This window comes from Cariama cristata, unplaced genomic scaffold (genome assembly GCF_000690535.1).
Source record: "Cariama cristata isolate BGI_N322 unplaced genomic scaffold, ASM69053v1 scaffold90, whole genome shotgun sequence".
Classification (NCBI taxonomy): domain Eukaryota; kingdom Metazoa; phylum Chordata; class Aves; order Cariamiformes; family Cariamidae; genus Cariama; species Cariama cristata.
In genome coordinates this window covers 17,300-32,752 of record NW_009593833.1, presented here as the reverse complement: position 1 = coordinate 32,752, position 15,453 = coordinate 17,300, and the positions used below count along the sequence as shown (strand labels likewise).

The 15,453-nt window shown below is 40.1% G+C and overlaps 1 protein-coding gene across 1 annotated transcript in view; it reads left to right on the top strand.

The window, feature by feature from the left end:
• The window catches only part of SLC6A18 (solute carrier family 6 (neutral amino acid transporter), member 18), a 29,387-nt gene extending 15,080 nt beyond the window's left edge, over positions 1 to 14,307 (top strand). The window contains exons 4-12 of the mRNA XM_009695571.1: positions 1,235 to 1,416; positions 1,816 to 1,926; positions 7,170 to 7,282; positions 7,570 to 7,698; positions 8,316 to 8,472; positions 9,916 to 10,120; positions 11,721 to 11,880; positions 12,850 to 13,012; positions 14,095 to 14,307. Of these exons, the coding sequence (XP_009693873.1) occupies positions 1,235 to 1,416; positions 1,816 to 1,926; positions 7,170 to 7,282; positions 7,570 to 7,698; positions 8,316 to 8,472; positions 9,916 to 10,120; positions 11,721 to 11,880; positions 12,850 to 13,012; positions 14,095 to 14,307 (1,433 nt within the window). The remainder of the gene's footprint in view (positions 1 to 1,234; positions 1,417 to 1,815; positions 1,927 to 7,169; positions 7,283 to 7,569; positions 7,699 to 8,315; positions 8,473 to 9,915; positions 10,121 to 11,720; positions 11,881 to 12,849; positions 13,013 to 14,094) is intronic.
• The last annotated feature ends 1,146 nt before the right edge of the window (positions 14,308 to 15,453 follow it).

The following is a 15,453-nucleotide window of genomic DNA, read 5'->3' as shown; positions in this document are numbered from 1 at the left end:
CTTTCCCTTCATAGAGTCATGACAGGATGGCTGACTTACCCTTCCATGCAAGCAGAATGAGCTGTCCTTTCTCCAGCCTGGACTATCAGCTGTTCACGGCAGGAGAGTGGCAAACTGCCCTGTGTGAGCTACTGCTACTACTACCCCTGCCACTGAGCTACTCTGCTCAGTGCCTTAGGTAATCCAAGCAGGAGCTGATAGCCAAAGCTAACTAGACCTGAAATCCAGGAAGGAGGGGAAAAAAAGTTACGCTAAACTTGAGTGGGATTGAGTGCAAAATAGCAGCTTCATCAGGAGACACTGCAAGAAAATTAGCATGCTCTCCTAGGCAGAGGAAGAGATGCGTTCAGGTCTCACCAGGCAGGGAAAGGAAAAAGAGCTTCCCCAGTCTTGCTGTGTGCTGGACCTCCTGGTTACAGGGATTGCTATCTGTGCCACATCTGTTGGCTCCACGAACCCCAGCTCCTGCTTCATGCTCTCAGGACACACCTGATTCTGGCTAGGAGCAAAGGCAGGAGCTGCAGCACCCAGGGAACTTGGGTTTCCAGTTAAAGACAGCAGGTCAGTGGGTTTCCTGAAGATCCTCTGTCAACCTCCTCTTCAGGCATTTAGGTTGCACATAGGCAGAGGGGTGAGCATGGGTCGTGCCATACGTCGTGTTCCCGGTTCCCTCTTCTCCAGGCACAGAGGCTGGCTGGGGAGTGCCTGCTCACCCAGGAGCAGGTACGTGAGGTTCCTGCTCACAGAAGTCCTGGAAACGTGAACCAAAGAGGCTGGTGTCAGGGTCTCGTCCCACTCCAGGGCCATGATGTAGCCAGGGGATCCTGGGCTTAGATGTTACCCTCAGGTGCCTGAATCTTGTTATTGCTCCACCAACTTGTAGACATACAGCAAAAAAATGTAATAGTCTCGACCGCAACTACAGTTTAGATTTTACCTTGCACTGAGTATGACAGCCTTTCTATTTCGAAAGTTATCGCCTGTAGAAATGCTGGTGATGTTCTGGTGAAGTCTCGCAGTCTCAGTCTGCCGTGACAGAGTTTGTCTTCCTGCACATTACAGACAGTGTAGAAAGGCCAGTTTAGTCCATTTCTGTATTTGACTTGGCAGCCTACTAAAGACTGTCCTGCCACTCTCCATTAGTATAAAGTATTGCTTCCTAACCATACAGGGGGTGGGAAAAATATTACCAATTTTAAAACTTATTCTTAAGCTTGCCACATTTTTTTTCCAGGGCTCAACGAAGAATGTTACGAAAGTACTGCAGTAAATTATTTTTGGTACAGGAAAACTTTGAACATAACACCCGATGTCACTGAGAGTGGCACGTTACAGTGGTGGCTCATTTTGTGCTTAGCAACTTGCTGGGCAATTGTCTACCTCTGCACCATCCGAGGAATTGAAACCACAGGAAAGGTACGGAAAGGACAGAGAAGTCCATTACCCCACACTTTGGATCTTGCTCTCCAGATACCAAGTTTCACCACCAAGGAAAGCCTTCCCCATTTACCGCCCTAGCACCATTTCAGTGTGCTCCTTGTCCAGTGAATTGGTAACAGTGGTACAGGTGGCTCAAAATGAGATTTCCCTCCTTTTCCATTGCAAATGCTTCTGCCCTACCAGTCTCCCCTCACACAGTTGCAATTTTGTTACGAATATGTTCTGCAAAAGCGCATTCTGCTTCTTTTAAAGATGGCAATGTTTATCTGTAGCTGTCTTATTTCATACTATTAGGATTTTATGTTGCAGTAACTTAAATAGTATTTATCGATGTTATTGTCAGTACCTGTCTGTCTTCTTACTTTCTTGCTGTAGGCAATTTATGTAACAGCAATATTTCCTTACCTGGTCCTAACTATATTCCTTATTCATGGACTCACTCTACCAGGAGCCACTGACGGTCTGGTGTACCTATTCACTCCTAAGGTAACTATTGCTGCTATAGTCAGAAATACTATTTTTCCTTTCCCCCCCTCAGATCTCATACTCTATACTCATTTTCCAGCAACTCCTGATCTAGCTCCCAACCCAAGAGCTCAGCTAAGCACTTTTTTCTCAGATGAAGTGATTTAGTATTTTAGTATACTTTAGCAAGAAAAGCAGCAGCAAGTATTTAACAGTTCAGTAAAAGCATATCAGAAAATACTGGAAAATGGAGTATGTTATGGATGCCTCAGTCTTGAACGCGTAAGTGAAACTGATACATTTCACAAACAGAATTATCTCTCTTTTACGCATGATAAAGATGGGATTTTCCTGCTAATGCTACAGAATTTACAAAACTTTAATCTTTTAAGAATTCACAAGGAAAACGATTGAGGAATTTCACTGCAAAGTGATACTTTTTTTCTTAAGGTTGAAAGTCTTTTTCTCCTACCCCTGTTTTTCCATAGCTGAAGTTTTTCTCCCTCCCTGTAGCTGCCCCTAAAAGACAGAACTGCTGGAGAATACCCCTCTCCCATTTTCTCTCATCTTCTCAAAGGGACAGGATCCCTCCATATGCTGGCCATTTCAGAAGGACTTCTTTACACTGTCCTTAGCAGCCTTCCCAAATGCAAAGTCAAATTGTCCCACCAAGCAGTTGCTCTGAACCGTAGGCTTCTCACAGCTCTATGGAGCTTTTTAGCACGAAGGCAAAGCGGTGAGTGTAGAGGAGGAAAAGCAGGACCCAGCAGCACAGATGTCTCGGAGCATCCTCTGCCTCCGCAGCCACAGCAGTGCTGCCCAACACAGGAGCACTGGGTATTTCCCTTTCCCTTCCTACAACAGGAATGCAGACATTACGGAAAACATAAGCCAAGAAGCCCAGAGATACGTTACATGTCAGCCTGGAAAGGGACAACAGCAAGAGAAAGCTCAGATGAGACACGTCTTTTATCCCTCTCCTTGGAAGCCCAGTGGCACGGGCACCCATCAGAATGCTGTCAGAGCTCAAAAAGGACAATCGTGGTCTTTACAGGAGATCAGGACCTGTATTTGCGTTTTTGCAGGGCCCAGACAGGACAATAAATGCTTGGTGCAATGTCTTAATGAAGAAAGCAGGTTAGACCACACCACCAGAAGAGGGCTTGGCTTGTTGTCATTTGGTCTCAGCCCGGCTGTAGAGTTTCTCTGGCATTGCTCAGGCACCTTTGGGACTTGTGCTCATTGCACAGCGAACAACACAAAAACTAGATTTGTATGTATTCAAAAAGCCTGGAGGTATTGCAGTGCTGAGGGGGAGCAGATCGACATAAAAGAAGAGCCATAGGCTGGCACCAGAAGTCAGAATGAAAATCCAGCTGCAATCAACCTGCAGTTAGCGATTATGTGGTTTGAGGAAGCAGAGCCTGGGGACATCCTTGAAGAGTAATCTGAAGATGGTTTTGGGGATGAAACTATGTTCTTATCTACAAACACGGAAAAGCTGATGTAATGGCCCGGTAAGTGATTCTGCTATGGGTGTTGCTATTACATAGAAAGTTATAATGTAAGACAGAGAGATGGCTTTGTTAAACTAACATACCAACTGCTATGGAGGATTGTAGCACTTCAGGGCCTTTAAAAAGACAGTAAGCATACAACTGCAACATTTCCTTTCTCTCTCCTTCCTCTTAGCCCATAACTGCAGTACCAGTATTGCCTTTTCTGTTAGCCTGTTGAATGAGGAACTATTCCCAACACTGCTGTCAGTAAATACATGCGTTTTTCTTGTTACACTTCTCCACAGGGGATGTCCCAAAGTGAGTTGTACAGGGGGGTTGTTGGTTTGTGGGTTTTTTTTGGCAAAGATTTACCTGGCCCACCCAGACCACACTAGCTTACAAAACTGTAAAGCATTATTTCTTAAGCGTGTGCTGTTTTCTTCTTCTTTTCCTGTCTTTTTGCAGGAAGCTTGTAAAGTTTTAGTAAAATAAAGTAAGAGTTTGCTTACCTACTGCTTGTTTTAGCTTGCTTTTTTAAAAAAAATAAATTTTAAAGATCAACCTTCTTGACACTCTTCCCTCATTTGGAGAGAATCTTTTCCAACTTTTTTCCAACTTTGCAGTGCAGCACAAACTGTAGTCTCTCTGTAATAGCTCCCACATCCACTCCATACCAGTTACTCCATACCAGAGTAACTGTTGCACCTCACTGCTGTTTTTGAAAAATCTGTGAAAGTAATACCTAGTCCTAAAAGTCACATCTTACCCAGTTTCAACATCATAATCACACAACTGAATTTAAATCTTTTTTCCAAACCATCACTGTTTAAGTTTATTCACTTTCCAAGTTTGTATTTTAGTTCTCATTAATAAATATTAAATGATAACTGCATGCATATGGATTTTAAATATGGCAGGCTGTGGTTTTATTTTCATGCAGAAATACATAGTTGGCTTTTTGCCATCTGACACACTTTCACACCTTAAATTCTAGAACAAATAACAAATACTTCTTTTTATTGACTTTCAGACATGGAGAAGTCTGATGATTTACTCACCCTCTCTAAATCCTTGGCTACCTGGAAAGTGAAGCTGCCAAGAAAACAAAGATACTGAAGTTACACTCACAGGCACTTGAGAGGAAAGCAGAAGTTGTACAAAGATGAAGCAACACAGGAGCTTGAACAGAGACTTTTGGAAAGGTTCTTGGAAAAAAAAATAATTAGAGGCAGCAGATAAGGGTTCCCATCAAGCATCAGCAACGGTCTCTACGCATTTTAGCTTCTGCGGACATCTGTGTTGGCTCAGGAGCACAAATGCCTCCTTCTCCAGTTTCTTTCACATCTGAAAGAGCTTCAGAGACTGTAAATATTTGGGGGTTCTCTGGCAATGAACAATTCCAGGAACTTGATTGGGCATCTGATGCCTGCACCCATAGCTCTGCAGCTATTTAACCAGCAGTGAGAATAGCCAAGAAAAACAAAAAGGCAGCCCAGGCACCAGATCTTCTATCACAGGGGCAATTTGTAATTTTTTTCCTCTATTTTGCAGTTTAGTTTTGCACCTGATACATTACTGTGAATGCACACTTAAAACTCCTTTCAAGGTATCTCGGCTCTCCATATTGTTTCTGGTATTAAGGAGAATGAAAGCATTACCTTAATGAACTGCTGTCTTTAAGTGCAGTATTGTTTGTTGGCCACTTGCTTATGAGAAAAGCAATAGCTGTTTTTACACCAAAGTTACACATCACAGGGATCACAATATTTTTTAATTCTGTTTTAAGAAAGTTTCTGTCTGTGTTTCATGTGTTCAAGTACCCAAACACCTCACTGCCCAGGAGGGCGCAATTATGCTTCCGTTCCTCATTACCCCGTCCTCATTCATTAACATTTTGGCTGTGTATCTTCATCCGCATGTTTCTAGCTTCAGCACATTTGTTCTTCTGAAGACGCGCTTATGGAATCTGTATGCCATATTACTGAAAATATAAAATAACATATACATTTATAATTTGCTTAAGATCAGATAATGACATTGTCATGGCATGCGTGCCTGTCTGCTATCTCTTCAAGTTTGGAGGCTGATTAGTATCTTTTGGAGTCAATAAATGCATTCCATCTGGCACCAAAGTAAACTATCTCCAGACTCCTTTGCCGAAGCCCCCGATCAGAAAGCCAGACTTGTAACAGTCGCATCTATCAGCACTGATAATTGACTTGGCAGCACTTAATCAGGCTGTGAAGGCCATGTAGCAATGCAAATGCTGGGTTTCTGTGCTGCAATTGCAATCCAGCTCTGCTGGTCCTGCACAAGGTCCTACCAGTGAGCACTCTGGCATTGGAGGGTTTGGTTATGATTTTTCAAAATAAACCTCTGGAAAGGTTTGCCTAATCTGAAGCATTTCAGCCAGTGATGATTACACATACCTGCTTGCTATGCTATGTTGTACAAAACGTGATACCAGTTCTGCTGTGGTGAAAGCACTGGCACACTTGTGGAGAAAGCATCTGCAGTAATGGCATTCACTGCATCCATCCACGCTGAGGTGAATCCATTATTCTCGCTCTTCAATCTCAGGCCAGCGTCAGAGCAACCCAAAACGCTATTAAGGGTCTTTTGGCATCCTTACCTCTCCTTCCTACAAATGCCCCTATTAGGATCATTCCTACACATGTTCTTAGTCATGTACCAGCATCAATAGCACAGGCACATAGACAGGACACAGAAAACATACAACTCACCTCGCATGACTAGGATGCAGATTTGACTCAGATTGATGTAAAAGAAAGTGAAATACGCTACAGCCCCGGTGTTACTTTTGGGCCAGCTGGTTTTTAAAACACTCATTCTTAACTAATGCTGGTTTCTATTCCCCCTACTTGATAACAGATGGGAAAGTAACTCACCTGGTAGGGTAAGAATATTACACACCACTTCTTAGTTTCTGCAGGAAACTAATATTTATTGAGCATATTTACATTTTGTGCATTACTTATGTTTCATCTTTTTTTTAAGACTGATTTTAATGGTAAGATTCTTTCTTTGTGCAGCTGTTTAAAATTGCATATTATTCTCTGTACTCCAACAAACATTGCCTTTTTAATTTAGCTTCCTCTATCACATTGCCCTTACATCAAAATTCAAGTTTCACTCTGTCAATTTCTCCTTTTTCCTTATTTTTTCCTATGTTGCCCTTTTATCTTTTATTGCAGTTTTCACAGTACTTTGAATCTAAGATGCTCTTTTTAATGAGTATCGACTTCTTGTCTGCTTGGGCTTTTAGTCTTTATTTAATTTTTTTTTTTTAAAAGTCAATTTGGAAAGCTATTGAATCACATTGTGTCTTAAAACAATGGAGGTTTAGTATTTGTTTATACAGTTCTAGGAAGATAATATTCTTAAACTGTAAGTTACCCACTATGTGGATTAACCAAAAGAAATAAAATGAGGAAAAATGTAATGTACTGTCCCTATTGTACACCTAGTGCCTATCATTTAGAAAGACATTTTTATAATAAGACAGAAAAGGTATACAATGAAACAGATTCTATAATTGCTACATATATTTAAATAGACCAAATTATGTCTTCAGAAACATCTGCTTTACTGACATGTTTTGTACTAATTTCCATTTTCAGTGTATTTAGATGGCAACACAACTCACAATTTCAGAAGAGAAGTAAGAGATGAGTTATGAGAACTGGGAGAGAAAAAGAAATTTTAATTTAAGCCTAATACATGCATTTACTCCAATTATTTCAGCTGAACACTTTGAAAAATCCCCGTGTATGGCTTGATGCAGCTACCCAGATTTTCTTCTCTCTCTCGTTGGCTTTTGGAGGGCTTATTGCATTCTCAAGCTACAATCCACCAAAGTAAGTAGAACTACAACCTTTACAAATTGGCTAAATTCTTGCTGCATTTTGTGCAATTTTCTAAAATTTTCAAAACTCTTTCCTTAGGATATTTATAAAGGATCTTAATTTTTCTAAAGGATGATAACACCTGCTGTCGTTCTAAGAGGCCAAATAGATTTTCTAACAGGAAGGGGAAAAAAAAATAAATCTAAAGAAATATAACATTTGCAGAAATACCTGAATCAATCACAGATAAAATATTGCCTTTTCTTAAATGAGTTCACTTGTTCAAATGCTATTTCTAGAAATGACTGTGAAAAGGATGCTGTGACAGTAGCAATTGTGAACAGCATGACATCCCTCTACGCTTCCATCCCAGTCTTTTCTGTTTTGGGGTTTAAAGCAACCACAGGCTACTGGGACTGCTTGGACAGGTGAGAAACTTGTGTTTCCAGTGTTATACTGTGGTTTCAATGCCTAAATAGATAATGTGTTATTTGAAAAACATGCATTTAGAGAACTTATTTTCACTAAAAAGGAAAAGCATCTGTATGGAGGTCTAACAGAAAAATAGAAAGTGTTATGGCACTGAAGCAAGAATGATCAGGGATAGCGTTTGTAAGAAGCAAGACAAATTAGAAAACAATCCATTACAAGCAGTACATCAAGGATCTCATCTCAGTCTCAGACTAGCATTAGAAGTAGTTAAAAAACCAATACTTTTCCTACTCCACCAGATTCACTAAGTTATTAAACACAAGTGGTGGAAATGGTCTAGAGAGTTGATAAAATAAAACCAGAAATGTTTGAAAGACTGCATCTGCATAAAGTACTCGGAGTTTGTATCTGAAAGAGAAGTCATTAAATAGTCTGAGTGTTTTCTCCTAATTATTTTATATCTAATATCTCATTTAATATTTTCCTGTATATTGTAAATAACAGCACAGAAAGTAAATGCAACTTTCTATTAACATCTGAATACATAGCATAGCATTTCCAGACACATCATCTGCAAACATTTAAACTAATGATATGTTGGCTTCTCTGGCAGGAACATTATCAGTATCATCAATGAATTTGATCTTCCGGAAGAAAGCATCATGCGACAGAACTATACAGCCTGGATTAGCTTCCTAAATTCATCATATCCAGAAAAAATTGCTGAACTCAAACTGAAAAACTGTGACCTTCAAGAATTTCTTGATCAGGTACCATAATTGCTTCCAACAACATAACCCTTAAACAAAATATGTAGAAGGACTGGTATCTTCCTTTTTCTTGTAAGTATTTGTACTTTACTCTACTTGTAATGAATATATTATACATAATCATGAAACAGAACAATTTTTCAAAATTTGAAATAACAACACTGCTATAGGACAATCTGAACTCAAAGCTGTCTGGTATGGCATGCAAAATTACACATTATTATGACAAACTAATCTTCAAAGGTGTTCCTACCTGGAGCCTACCATGGACACTAGATTCAGTCCTACTTTGGTTCAAAGGGATAAGCACAACAGAGGAAACACATCTAGCTGAAAGATTATAGAAAAAGGATGCTGAATGGGAGTTTCCTAAAGCCATACTTAGGAAAGTATCAAAACGTCTACTAAAATGTTCACTGTTTGCCCTCAATCACATATACGACCACCATATCTTATGTATCTTATCACTGTCTTCTCTTTTATTTTCCTTTCCCCACCTTTCTGTTCCTTCATGTCCTCTCCCTTTTATTTTTCCTCCTCTCTGCACAGGATCGCACCAATATTTTAATTTCCGCCCCCCTCCCCCGACTCCTCCCCCCTGCCAGAATACATCATGATCCTCTCCCTTTCCTTCTTTTCCAACCCTGCTAAAACATTTACCCAATCACTAAACACAGATGTTTCTTCTCTTTTTACTTCTCCAACCTCATTTCACTTGCTCCAGTGATCCCATCCAGTCCTGTAACTCTCATTTACTGCTCACCCATTTGTACTCCCTTGTTACAAGTCCCTACCACCTAATGAGAAAAGAATAAGGCCACGGTTGGAGGAGAGAATAAGGAAGAAAGGAGCTTGAGAAAAAAATAAAACAAAATCTTAGGACAAAAGGTTGGACACATTTGCTAGAGACTGGGTGTTGCTAACGCACAATAGCCTTAATACACAATGATGGTGAAATAGGCTGCTTTACTCACATGATGGAGAAGTCCAAGGGTGACATTCCAGTCCTGACACGAGTTGGTTTCTGTTTTGTCTGGGTTCCTCTGATGGCACCCATTTCTGATTTACAGTTTGACATATTTTACTTCCAAATTAGAGCAACATTAACATTTTTCAATGCTTAGATTTAAATATCCTTGTCCTTGGGAGACTGAATTCAAAGAAATTTGATTGAAATTGGGTTTTTCCCTATTAGCCTTTTGTGCTCTGATAATTACAGGTTTTTGTGTGTCAACAGCTCACAAACTCCTTTGCTGCTAGAGTGTCAATCATATCCTTATTTACATCTTTTTCTTTCCAGCAGCTATTACATCATAGATTTTTTTAAAAAACCTTATTTAAGATGGTATTAGCAAAACAATTGCTCTTTCAGGCACAACTCTGAGATCTGCTTTACTCTGGACCCATCTCTCTGTGAGATTTATCTGTTTGTGAATTCTGCAGAGTGTATCCGGAACTGGCTTGGCTTTCATCATTTTCACTCAAGCCATCATCCTCATGCCAGGCTCCCAGGCCTGGGCCATCCTGTTTTTCATCATGTTGTTCAGCTTGGGCCTTTCTTCTATGTTTGGGAACATTGAGGGAGTCTTCACTCCTCTTCTAGAGCTTCGAATTATATCTAAATCAATACCCAAAGAGCTATTATCTGGTAAGGTATTTGCTTTGCTTTGTTCAAAGAAGGTGGCTTCTTTATAGATCTACAAACTACCAACTGCTTAATAAATACCATAGAGGAATTAAGAATTTGTAATATTAACTTAGCTATCTCACAATGTTAGTAAGGGCAGTGGATTGTGTTTGCAGAAGATAAGCACATAGATGAGGTAGGAATTATGGCAGAAGCTGCCAGACGACACTATTACATTGCCCTTGCCAGTTTTTTTCTTAGCTTGCAAGAGCTGTTTCAGTCTGAGAAAGCTTGTTAAATTGCTGTTCCTGGAGTCAAGTTCACTCTGAGCTGCTGTAGACATCAGGAAGAGCTTTATCTTCACTTAAGCCTTTGGCACCTAAACAAGTCACATTAAGGCAACTAGGGACATCATCTGGTGTGCCATAACCACCTGCACACGAACTTACCACATCGTCACAACTGTAAGATAGGTCATTTACCCCTATTTCATTCAGGTTTATGCTGCTACATAGTATTTCATATCTACTGTGAACACATCAAGTAGAAAATTACCACTTGGAAACCAAGGAATGAGGGCATGCAATCCTGTTCTTGCACCAAAACTGGAATCTTTTCAACCAGAGACAGTTACTGAGCCCAACCTGCTCCTCAAGAACCAGACTCGGCGAGACCCTGAGCGACCCTACTGTGAAACTGGTCTAGAAAAATTGGTCTAGAAAAATTTCCGGCAGTTTGAAGTAACGGTTTAACGCTTCTGCAATATGCCCTTTTAAATTCTTACAGGGAATATTGCTGTTATGTCTTTTTAGAGTCTGCCTGTGGTGTCTAAGTTATACCCTTCTCCTTTTACAACTTTCTATGTAGAAATAAATTTATTTACAACTTGATGAGGTAACCATACTACTTTGAAATTCATTTTCCAATTGTGAGTCTGGAGCCAATTTTAGAGAGCATTGAACCAAAGGCCATGTCAGAGTCAGAAGCAATTAGTAATACCGCACAAGGACATACAAATTGATTTGCAGCCCATGTCTGCATCCAGCAACACTTTCCCTCCTTTCTGCTTTTTCTCTCAGTTACCCCAAATCTGTATCTTGGCTAAAGGGGAACTGACTGTACAGAAGTGTGGTGAAACCTAAACCATACATGCTGGGACATAAGGGACATACACATTTGTAGCTCTGGGCCCTTTGAGGAAATGTGGGGCAGAAATCCAGGGAATCCTTACACTTCTCAGGCGCTGACTGCCTGTGCTTTGAGCCTATGACTGCATGGAAATGAGGGCACTTGAAACTCACTACATCAGTCAAAATTTAACATAGGGCAATAGCATAGCACAGCCCAGGTTATCTGCTGGAAGCACTAACAACTGAAGGATGCTCTGAGTCACACAAGTGCATTCCTCCTGCAACAGAGTGATGCCTCTTGACCAACACACAGGGGAAAACTGGGAAGTGGTATTAGCTCCCCTAAGTTAAAAACAGCTGCTTGTAGCTCTGTAGAGTGTGAGAGAATTAAAAAAAATCACTAGAACAAGAGCAAAAATAATTTAGAACAAAAATATACTCACTAAGTTCAGTTTAGTACCCCATTAACAAAGATGTCTTTTTTTCTTCAGGTATCATATGTCTAATCTGCTTCCTCATTGCTCTGTGTTTTATGCTGGGTTCGGGGAGTTATTGGATTGACATTTTCGACAGATATGCAGGCTCATTGCCTCTTCTAGTCATCGCTTTCTTTGAAGTGATTGGGGTTGCATATGTCTATAAAATTAAAAGGTATGTTGGAAACACGGATTTTTTTTCTCATAAGAGACATTTTCCTCACAATCCATGTATGTTACATACAAGTATACAATATCAACTTATTTCTGTAGCACTTACCAGTGCTATACCATACAGCTAGCTTCAATCTTCCATGAGTGACAAAATCTGGTTTCACATGCTACAACAGGCTCTGGACTCCACAGTACCTGTGTTTTCTCTGTTGTGCTAGTATACAGATACTTTTTCCTCTTTGTTACTACGAGATACGAGCATAGTCAAATCACTTTTTCCTAGTTCTCAAGAGAATTTCTAGTATCTTTGGTTAGATTAACAGAATTGAAGACAAAGCTGGTGTTTGAACACATACAAAAATCACAATTCCTATTCCAGATTACAAAACTCTTTCCAACTTGATTGATACAGGTTATCATGTAACTATCAAACCCAGAACCATATATCTACTGCCCATTCAATGTACAAAACTGTAAGAGGTATATGTAAAAGATCAGCTCCATGTCCAAAAAACTGCCACTACTGATTGCAGAGGAAGCTGGCTCAATTTCCAATAATTTTGTCCCTGACATGATTCGATTCATTTGGTTCTGGTTAATTCAGATCTCTTCCTAACAAGCCATGTTTGTTCCCTTGACAATTTTGTCTTTTTTTAAATGTTTCAATAACTCCACGGAACTGCTGTAATATTTTCATCACTTATTTGTCCTTAGAAATCTTAGACTACATGCTCTGGTAATGTAAACTGACAATGTAAACTGATCATTCATCCCTGGTAGGGATCAATAAAGACCTACTTTATTGATACTATTATTTACTTAAATTTACAGTAAGTTATTAAAGAAGGGTATGGAATAGAAAAGATTTAGGGGGATGCACCGTGTGTTTAAAACTTACAGAAAAATATGAAAAAGTGAAACTGTTACCACTTAGATCTGACATAATCATAAACATGCCTCCTCTTAAAAGGTTCAGTAAAGATGTGAAATGGATGACTGGACGAAAACCCAATCTGTACTGGCAGATCACATGGAGGTTTATTAGTCCGCTGCTCCTGCTAATTGTCTTCGTGGCCTTTGTTACTCTTCAGATACAGAAGCCGCCAAGCTATGCAGCCTGGAACCCCAAATATGTATGTTCCCAAATATTTTCAAAACTTCTAAGAAAAGCAACAGTTGTACATTTTTCTCCCTTACCAGATCCTTTAAAACCATTGCCATCTACTGCTCGCCTATGTAATGCAGCCTGAAGTGATGCAATGCTCAAATGAGAAGGCTCCAGTACGTACAGATGTTACACAGAGCCTCTTCTTGAGGAGTCCCACGTACTCTGTGCTTCCTATTTCTTACAGACGTGTGTAATGCAGAGAACTGTTGAAGTGAACTGTCTCACAGACTCTCCATACCGACAGGGGGTTCAGAGGTGGAACAAATGCATGAGCAGAGCTTTAGAGCTGTATAACAGATGCCAGGGATGAAAACATTTCTCAGTGAGAACTACCAGTACCACTGGGGCCCTGATGAATATATGAATGTGTACCTTTGACAGGCAGACAGGGAGGGAGGCAGTGGTCCGAGAACAGTGTGGGCTAATTCAGCACCAAAAGACATGTCAATGCTAAGAACATTTGATCTGGATGTCACTGTCTCACATCAGTTGCAGTTTCTTGGATCCCTCTCAAATACACCCTTTGCAAGGGTCTGAAGATCGATTCTGGTCTCAAACTGCATGAGCATTACACAGCAGCAGTGGCTCCTTTGAACGCCATTAAGTATCTATCATCCCAAAATAAAACTCATAGTCATGGACTTCCAGAAATTGCATTATCATCATTCCCTCGAAATCTCTCACACAAATCTTCCCTATTTGGCAAAGAGCATGCTCAGTAATTGCTGAAACCAGGTAAGCTTTGAGTGCTAACAAGAATAATCAGAGCTTAACCAAGAGAGGGTGAAAGTTGGGTAACACTTTGGGCAACCCCTGCATCCCTAGGAATGTGTCACACTTCCAGCTATAAATCTTTGAAACTGTAAAACATTTACAGCCATCTTTAGACCCAAGAGAAGGGTATACAGAGGACATGGCCACTGAATGCTATTGTAGAGCAAGAGTAAAACTTTTGCTATCCTTACTGTAACAGCATAAGAAAACAGAAAATCATAGCCAAATGTACCTACCAATTATTTCTGTTGCTTGCTTTTTTTATCTCCATAGGAAGGCTTCCCTATGAAAGAGGAGAAAGTTTATCCACCTTGGGTACAGGCCATCTGCGTGCTGTTAGTTTTCCTTCCGTGTGTGTTTGTACCTCTGGTGGCACTCTTCCATCTGATCAGGAGAATGCGCAGAAGCAAGGACCCAAGCTTCGTACCACCAGAAGTGTTTTCATGTCAAGGGGCTAACAACAACTTTTCTCATCCAAAAGAATAAATAGCCATTGTATCTGTCTGTAAGTAAAAATAAGACAGCCTTTGTTAGACATGATTAGCTGTAGTATGGTATCATCCAACCAGCCTGGTTTATGCAGTTCATATGCTTACAGCCAATCACTAGCACTCTATAAACACTCCTGCTATGTTTCCCATATTTTCAACCAATTTCACAATAGTTATATTAATCTTGTCCTTCCAACATACTGTTCTGAATCCTACATACCAACTAAGTACCAGCCCCATTGCTTTAACCTTTTTCACTTATTACCAACTTCATGTCTATCTCCAGCCAGACTTTAAACTTGGAAAGCCTGCTAGTTACTTCAAGTGCCTTCTGTCTTCCTTCACTTCTCTTCTAAAAAACCAGTCTCTTCCTAAGGATCAGCAACATAAAAATTGGAACACAAGCATCTACAGTTTCACTCACTGACTCCTCTCTGACAGACGTAGAATGGAAGCTCTTGAAGAGTAAGGACTCCTCTTGTTCACTACACTCTACTTTTTGTAAATCCCTATACACATTTAAATAGCAGTCATTTTGTGATCATTTCATATTCTCAAGCATTGCAAAGAGAGAAAATAAAGCATCAGCAGTTAAAAGAATATACATTAAGTAAATCTGAGTAATTAATTTTGCACAAACCTCTTACCTGAGCAGATTCCAGAATTTATTGCAGTGGAAAACACTGTGAAAACAAACATCCCCAATTATTTTCCCCTTAGTTTCTCATACTGAACACAGTAACTGAATACTGAAACGCAAGTGCAGACGTATGGAAGCCTCTCAGTGAGCTGTGACCTTATGTGACATGACAATGAAGTTAATATTTACTTAAAAACAGGTTTTCCTGTACTCGCCTGAAGATCCTGGCCACTCTGCAGTGATGAGAGATGAGGATTCCTTTTGCTGAGATACTTAAGCAACCAGCAGCCTCTGGAAAAAATACAGGGAAAATATGTGAGGATAAGGTATGACAAAGTCTTTAGGCTGAGTAATTAAGATAGTCAAGGAAAGGAGAAGAAGATGAAGGAAAATGGAGGCAATTTCAGTATTTAGCCTTGTGATACACTACGCACTAGCAGGGCTTCATAATGGATAACAGGGATTTGGCCACATAGTGAAGATGAATGAGACCAACTCAAA